Genomic DNA, 8,773 nt, shown 5'->3' on the forward strand with positions numbered 1-8,773 from the left:
TGGAGATATCCGATCCTGGAGAGCTAAAGGCGTTGGCTCACGATTTTTATCAGTCTTTGTATCTCTCCGAGGGGGTGCAAAACATGGACGCTGTATTAAATCACGTGCCACGCAAGGTGACAGCAGCAATGAACATGGAACTATGTGCTCCATACACTAAGTAGGAAGTCAAGACTGCTCTGTTCCAAATGTTCCCAACCAAAGCGCCGGGGCCTGACGGTTTTCCTGCCCACTTCTATCAGAGACATTGGGACGTTTGTGGTGATGAGGTAACAAACATAGTGCTGAGAATTGTAAGCGGTGAGGAGAGCCCAGAATCCATCAATGACACCGTGCTTGTATTAATCCCAAAGGTAACTACTCCTACGGTGCTTGCTCAATTTCGTCCTATAAGCCTGTGCAATGTTTTGTATAAAATAGCCTCAAAAGTGATAGCCAATAGATTGAAAGTGATATTACCTGACATAATATCGGAGGAGCAATCTGCTTTTGTCCCCGGAAGGCTCATCACTGATAACATCATTTGCGCATATGAATGTTTGCACTTCATGAAGAGGTCCAGATCAAAGTCCAACAACGTCTGTGCTTTAAAACTGGATATGATGAAGGCGTATGACAGATTAGAGTGGGACTATTTGCGAGGTATCATGACAAAATTGGGTTTTGATGGTCACTGGATAGATATTGTCATGCGCATGATTTCCTCAGTTTCATTTTCTGTGTGCTTCAATGGAGAAAGGCTAGAATCTTTCAAGCCTACACGAGGTATCCGACAAGGAGACCCGATATCCCCCTGTTTGTTCTTGATCGCAACAGAGGGCCTCTCGTGCCTCCTTAAATCAAGTTCTCAGTTGTCTTCGACAGGTATTCAGGTGGCTCCTACGGCTCCTACCGTTAACCATCTCCTGTTTGCAGATGATAGCTTGTTGCTATTCAAAACTAGTGGGGAAGGATCAGTTCAGGTGTCAAACCTACTTGATATTTACTGTAACGCTTCGGGGCAGAGGATTAACAATGATAAATCTTCGATTTTCTTCAGTAAGGGATGCCCGACACAGTTGAGAGAGACTATAAAGAACAATTTGCAGGCCCAGAATGAATTATTGAGTGAGCGCTACCTGGGTATGCCAACAGATGTTGGTCACTCGAAGAATGGTACGTTCAAATATCTCCGAGACAGTGTCTGGGAAAAGATTAAAGGTTGGATGGAGAAGTTATTATCTGCAGCTGGCAAGGAAATTTTGATTAAATTGGTTGCACAAGCGATCCCAGTCTACTCGATGGCATGTTTCCGTCTGCCAAGAGGTCTTTGTGATAGCATCACATCGATCATTCGTCAGTTCTGGTGGGGCTCAAAACAAGGGAAGAGGAAGCCGAGCTGGGTAGCATGGGATACCATGACTTTGCCGAAGCACTTAGGAGGATTGGGGTTTAGTGACTTGGAAATCTTCAATCTTGCATTGTTAGCAAGGCAGGCATGGCGTACACTCACAGACAGTACATCTCTCAGCGCTCAGATTCTCAAGGCAGTATATTTTCCGAATGGCTCTCTACTTCAGGCTGAGCTAGGAGCCCACCCATCACAGATATGGAGGGCGATACTGGACGGGCGTGACATATTATCACAAGGTTTGGTGCACAGAATAGGAGATGGTGCATCCACTAACATTTGGCGACACAACTAGATACCGCGAGATAATTACAAGCGCCCTATAACAGCTCTCGTCCAAAATCCACCGGACCGAGTATGACAACTCATTGATGTCACATCGGCTAGCTGGAATGAGGGCCTGGTCCGAACGATTTTCACTACCTTCGATGCCGAGGCAATTCTCAAGATCCCTTTGTGCACGCGTCGTGTTGACGATTTTTGGGCGTGGCATCATGACCCTAGGGGGAGATTCCGTGTTCGGTCTGCCTATCACATGATTCTCAAGACTAAGCACGACAGGGAAGCATGGTTGCATGAGGAGGGAGGCACCTCATATGAGGCCAGTGAGACCAACAACTAGTCCATGATTTGGCATATCCAAGTACCCTCGAAACTCAGGATGTTTCTATGGCGATTGGCCCGACAATCTATGCCAACTGGGACTGTTTTGCATCACCGTCATATGTCAACCGAAAATTCTTGCTTACTCTGTGGAGCCGTGGACACATGGAAGCATGCACCGATTACATGCCCTATGTCTGCGAGTATATGGGCTCTGGCTCCGGAGGATTTGGTGCAACACATGGTAGAACGAGGAGAGGAGAACCCAAAAGATTGGCTCTTTGCTATACATGAAATATTAACAAAAGAGCAGTTTGATCGTTTGGTGGTGTCTCTTTGGGCAATATGGGGAGCCAGGAGGAAGGCCATTCATGAGAGTATCTTCCAATCTCCTCACTCGGTCGACAGCTTCATATCTAGCTACTTGGGGGAGTTGCAGGTGATCAATGCCAAAACCCCGGCTGTCACGGCGCAGAGACGCGTCAACCCAAGGGGGTGGCTGGCCTCGTCGGCGGGGAATGCCAAGATTAACGTTGATGCGGCTGTATCGAGGCAAGGGTTCGGCTCAATTGGAGTGATTTGTAGAAATCATGAAGGCATGTTCATCGGCATATCAACTTGTGGCTTCAGCAACATTGCAGACCCACCGACCCTCGAAGCTCTAGCCATTAGAGAAGCCTTGGCACTGGCGGATGATCTGTATTTGAGGCGGGTTGAAGTTGCATCGGATTGCAAAGTGGTCGTGGAAGACTTACAGAAGGACAATCTTACGAGCTACGTTGCAATTGTACATGAAATAATAGCCCACTCTTCAGTTTTTGAGTTCTATAATTTTAAACATGAGTCTAGGAGCTCCAATTATGAAGCTCACAACTTAGCGAGGCATGCATTATCTCTCGGTGGTGGCTGCCGTGTCTGGTTAGGCCATCCCGGGAACCTACCTTCCGTCCCTGTAAACATTGTGACGAATTAATAAAGCATTGTGACGTTGCCTCAAAAAAAGTCAACTAGTTGACGAGCAAGAAGAAGAGCTATTCATGATGTAGGGTTTCTATCGTGGAATTGTCATGGCAAATGTCCTAGTGTGAGGACTTAGTCATAAGGCCAGCGCATCTATATATGTGGTAGCTTGAGAGGGGTTGATCAGAATCGAGAGACACAACACACAAGACGAGGGTTTAGACAGCTTCGGGCCCCGGAAAACATCATCCGGTAATAGCCCTACATGCTGTTTGTGGCTAGGTCTCATTATGCTCATGAGGGAGTCGCCGGTAAGCCGGCTCTCTTCTAGTTATGTCTAGCCCTAAAGATTATTGCTTCTTACTTGTCCCTCTTTGGGGAGCCCTGTCCCTCCTTATATATGTTGAAGGGGTGAGTTACATGTGGAGTCCTATTAGGATTAGGACTAGTCTACCTTCTAATACAAACTGGATACAAGTTTGGGTCTTAACTCATCACGCCTTTCCTCTTAAACCGGCCCATCATTAACATAAACCGGTCTTCTAGGCTTGGGCCTGGTCATCCGTCTGTCCCGCCCGTCGGGTTACTAGTGAGTCATAATGTTCAGGCAGGTTGCTTGTAAACCGTCTGGTCAGGGCGGATCACCAGTGAATCGCCAAGTGTCAACCGGGTCTCAAGTAAATCGCCAAGTCCGGTCGGGTCATATTTCTGGCCCGGTCATACCGCGGGGTATATCCCCGACATTAGCCCCCAGTTTAATTTTGATTTATTCATGTTAAACTGATCCTGTAAAACAAACACAAGAACAACCTTGACAAGTCATACTCCGGGTTAAAAATTCTTGTAAACCGGCATCTGATCATCTTTAAGTCCTTGTCATTTCCTTCTTGATACATGCCCATGAACTCATAGCAAATCTCCTTTAGTAGATACGTTCAAACTTTGTGAATGCAAAAAATCCAGATACTTTTCTTGAGAAATCTGGGTCAATAAGCCAGCTTCAGAGTCAATTTGCTGACATTGGTCTCTTGTAGAGAAATATTGTAAGAAATAATCCACTTGAACCGGCTTCCAAAGCGCCGGATTAAAAAATATTGGTCTTGAAATACTCATGTGACTTTCAGCCGGCTTGAAGATGCAAAACTTGCCGGTTTATTATTATCAAAATTGCCGGGTTATAAAACAGACGATGTCGGGTCATAATTGTTGTTGACACCGGGTCATGTAATTGATCTTATATCCATATTATCGGTAATATGGATATAAGATCAATTATATGACCCGGTGTCAACAACAATTATGACCTGGCATCATATTATTTTATGACCCGGTAATATGGATAGTACTACTTCGCTATACTATAGTCGCACAAGTCGATGTGGACGCCCTTCCCAGGGAGAACCCACTGATTCACTGGGAATTCTTTCTCCACATCCTTCCTGAGATGGAAGTTGACGACTTTGACCGACTTACACTCCCATTTGCTGTCAGGCGAGCTGTCAACGAGGCGGCACGGTTGGATGTGTTCCGAGTCAGCGAAGTTGAAAGCGTCGACGCTGCCCTTGTCCAACACGGGACCATAGCCATCCACCAAACGCGTCACACCGAGAGTGCGGGTGGAATCACGGAACTCGAAGGCGACGAGCGCATCTGTGCCCCCGTCGGCCGTCGCGATCTCGAGACCGTAGTAGTACGCAGGATCCCCGCTGTTGGTACCAGCGCCAGCGCCAGCGAGGAAGAAGGCGGCGACGAGAAGGAGAATGGCGAGCTTCGCCATGGCGGTGTGGTGGCTACTTCTACCCTGCGTTTAGTAAGATAGTAGTACGTAGTATTCTCTCAAAAAAAAGATAGTAGTACGTAGTATGAAACCCAATAACAGTCGCGGTAAGGGCGATCTCTAGCCATGTCCACGTCGGATTTGCATAGTAACATGAAAAAAAAGGCGTGAACTTGTCCGTCGTTGAGATAAAAAACAAACGAGACGATTGGGAGCGGAAAAGCGCATCCAGCCCCACGCCCACGTACTATCACGCACCACTTGCTTCGTCCAGAAGAAAGAGGGCCTCGAGACCCCCGCTCCTTCCTGATGCACGCAACGTCTCATCCCCTTCCCAAAAATTTCGCTCCATCTGGCGATGCGCCCGCCGCTGCCCCCGTGCTGCTTTTCTCTCCTCTCCTTCAAGCGGATCGGCTGATGAGGCGCCGAGGTGGCGGAGCCGTGGAGGCGAGGTCGCATGGGGAACAAGATGTCGTTGATAAAGGCGGCGCTGGCCTTCTTCCCGTTGGAGCCGGCGTCGTACGAGATGGCAGCGGCCGAGGTCAGTGGCAGTTTGCTGCAGTCACACAAATCCCGCCCCTTTGGTTTTCTCTGTTTTTCTTCCAATTTGGCTCTGCTTGTTCTGAGTCTCTTTCTGTGTTTCTCTTCTTCAGGGGGTGAAGGTGGGGGAATTTGAGGAGCAGCAAGCCAGGAGGTCTGACCCTCCCCTCAGCGACGGCTGGGTCAGGGTGGGGGCAGAAGCCCGTGGCGAGTTGGGCACCTGTAGGCGGAAGCAGCAGGGTTGGTGGAGGGGCGGATGCGGACGGGCGGCAGTTGAGGGAGGATGGCCGGCCGGAGCGATAGGAGCAGTTCGGGAATCCCATCGCATGAGGCTGCGCTCGTTTGTTTTTCTTTCGTTTGTTCCTGTCATCCCCGCCCCTTGCGCCGGAGAGACGAACGAGGAGGTCGAATAGTGCGTAGCGTCATCTCTATCGTCCTTATCCAATTACAAGCTCCTCTACCAGGTTGAGTTTGCTGACCGCCATGGGTCATGAGTGTGGCCACGATGAATCACATGAGCAAGTTCAACTTCTCCATGACTACATCCATCAGTTTTCCGGCTACTTTGCATTCTTCAGATATGCAGTTTTGTTTTATATCTGCACATCTCATCTTGGCATGAGTGTTTCCTAAAAAAAAATCACTGCTGCTGCCTTATCTTCAGTATATGGATTTCTGCAGGTTTCATTGGCCGATGGCTTTTTGGGATATGTATTGCTTGGTCGCATGCTCATCAATTGTTGTCAAAGTGACAACCCTCAACTGGATTTCTTATCTTTGTCGTATGTCAACAAATTAAATGATGCAGATGTAGATATATAAAAGGTACTAGCAAATTGACATGTCGACATGTGTCTCTTTCTTACTTCCACATTGATAAATCATGCCAACAGAACTAAAATTTCGACTGTCCCTCTCGTTCAATGCAACAATTTGAGTTCTAGCATACTAGATTGACACCCATTCATCATGCCATCAAGTTCCTAAGGCATTGTTCAATATTCAGTAATATTAAAAATTGATCTTATATTATTTGTATCTCCTCGGAGATAATCATACCGTTTCAGTTTGATGTTTATTCGGTAAGCGAAGGTATATATCTGTTCACCCTTCTAAGGTGTAGAAGGAGATCATAATTTCGAATTGTCCAGGAGTGTTTGGCAGAAAATCTTCCATTGCTTTGTTATGGTACTGAACCTTGGTATGTCTTGGTTCTTCTTTAGGATTCACCTATATGAACGTGGTGAACATCATTGTTGAGAAGAAGACACATTTAAGCTATCAATTCTAGATCTCTATTTTTTAGGCTATGCAGCTGATACTTTTCTTACTTTGCTAGCTTTACTATTTGTATCTCCATGTTCAGGGCTGTGATGTATATTCTTTCTTTTTCCAATACACATGAGTGAGCATATTTAAGTACAGTGATGCTGAATGGGAGACATTTTTTCTTTCATTCTGTTTGCATGTTATGTACTATTTTTTCCCAATGAAATATGTCATCTTTTCTTCCTTATATTTGGCTTCAAACTGGTGCTGAACAGACCTGTGTCATAACCTCATATGTGATTAACTAACATATCCTTGGATGTCTTAGTAAGCTCAAGGACTGTGGGAGCTGAACTAATGATTTTTACAGTGTCACAATGAAGGTTTCGCTAAAGGTAGCGGGTGTTTCTGAACCTGTAAGTTCATTTTGTTTTCTTTAGTTCTATGTATTCCGTCATCATTAAACTTTATGTAGTAGCAAAAGCTACGTGTAGGTAAGGTGGAGGTGGAACGTGGAACTTTCTTGTCTCCCCCTCCTAGTAGTTCCATGTTTATTTCTCATAAATGATGGCTATTATATAATACCAGGCCGTAGAGTGTTCGTATGCCAAATTCTACAAGAGTTAGTGGTACGACTAATGCATTTGCTTTACTGACTAAATACATTGACAAAGCTACTCTTTTTTCTAAGCATTGTATTTTGTAAATTAAAAGAAAACGAGTAACATCTAGATATACGTATTAATTGGTCCACCGACAATTACAGGAACATGTCCGCGGTCATCCACCTAGCATTTGATCAAGCGAATGAAGCTGTGAGACTCAGTATGCCAATGTTGAAGTGACCAAACACCTGACTGTAAAATGGGGCATGTACATCTAGCTCTTTATTCTATCACTTTGATTTGTGGAAGCCACTAAGTTGCTGCTGTAGGGACACATAATCAGACGAAGGAGAGGAGGAAGATCTCAAGAAGATTAATATGTTTCCATATTATTCCACATATACGAGTTTGTGCGATGTTACTTTCAATTACTACAAATGCTCGCCTTTGCTGGTTTACGTCTGCTTCATACTTTTTGTTCTATTTCCGTGTAAATAATTACACTAACTGTTTGTATTAAAATAAAGGGATATTTGCAGGCTTCAATGGAAGGGTGTTGTAAGAGGTCAGAAACTTTGTTTGTGAATCATATTATGTGGTACATTTGTGACTTGTTGCTAGAAGTGAGAAGAGGCCAAATGAATCTTTGTAAGATTTTAAGCTACGATGTAAGCAAAATTCAGTTTGTACATATGATTGATCAGTCATGGTATGAACTCTTATAACATACGCACATGACCTTATCTTTGTTTCTGGGTTGATCCATCTAAGCTATAATGTTATATATCTCCAACAATCCAATCGAATAATCCTCTCATTTCATCAATCCAAGTCAGAAGTGGCAACTAACATATTTAACTCAAATTGCTCAGGAGCGAGACTACGGACCTAACAAGGCAGACCAATATGCTGAGAACATAAACGTCTCAAGAGGCGCGCAGAGGCGCGCCCCAACCACTAGTGAGATATGATGTGGATGGATGAATCCAGATGCTGCTCTGCATTTATAGGGTCTTTGGATCATGCCTCCTTCCGCCATTGCCGGAGTGTCTCCCTCTCTCTGGTAGCAGTGCCGTGCATGCGCAGCAGTCTCTCCCTCTCTCGGGTACCAACTCACATGCATGCGGATCCAGATCCAATCTGCTTCTGTGATAATATTTATTATTCAAAACAAAACAAAGCTTTCAATTTTTAATCCCTTTCAAGTACAACAAAATCTAATCCAATCGAATCACATCACATCACACAAGATGCTTCTGGGCCCCTTCAGAGTCCAAACTCCAGGCTTCTCCTTGGCCACTCGCTCGAAAATCCTAAAAACGCAGTTGCAAACTCAAAGCCCATAGTGCACTTTCTTATGTTGCACCAATTGCCTCATTAACTAAGAACCTTTGTGATGAGAAAAATGCAAGTACGTCTCGGATTATAGATGAGCTTTGGGTCATATAAGACAATAATTCCTACTAGTTAATTCCTAAGATCCATTTAGGTGCATGGCAAGTGGTGGAAAGTTTAGTATCATACTGCTACTGGAGTGAGAGTGAGACTCATTTATAAGACCTGCTCTACCACATGTTATTGGGAGCTTGGGAAAAGGGGTTGTACACGCATGCTCCTCCTCCGCCGCCG

The 8,773-nt window shown here is 45.2% G+C and overlaps 1 protein-coding gene across 1 annotated transcript; it reads left to right on the forward strand.

Annotated features, from left to right (window-relative positions):
• The first annotated feature begins 4,964 nt into the window (after nt 1-4,964).
• On the forward strand, nt 4,965-6,987 carry LOC125540283. The gene is made up of 2 exons (XM_048703888.1): nt 4,965-5,271; nt 5,384-6,987. Exons 1-2 carry the CDS (start codon nt 5,188-5,190, stop codon nt 5,681-5,683), a joined length of 384 nt encoding a protein of 127 aa, XP_048559845.1. The 5' UTR covers nt 4,965-5,187; the 3' UTR covers nt 5,684-6,987.
• The last annotated feature ends 1,786 nt before the right edge of the window (nt 6,988-8,773 follow it).

Source organism: Triticum urartu, chromosome 1 (assembly GCF_003073215.2).
Source record: "Triticum urartu cultivar G1812 chromosome 1, Tu2.1, whole genome shotgun sequence".
Lineage (NCBI taxonomy): Eukaryota > Viridiplantae > Streptophyta > Magnoliopsida > Poales > Poaceae > Triticum > Triticum urartu.

Excerpts from the sequence above, each read along its gene's own strand:
- LOC125540283 (XM_048703888.1), top strand. The coding sequence starts at position 5,188 with ATGGGGAACAAGATGTCGTTGATAAAGGCGGCGCTGGCCTTCTTCCCG. Across the intron at positions 5,272-5,383 it reads ACGAGATGGCAGCGGCCGAG|GGGGTGAAGGTGGGGGAATT; the intron begins GTCAGTGGCAGT and ends TCTCTTCTTCAG.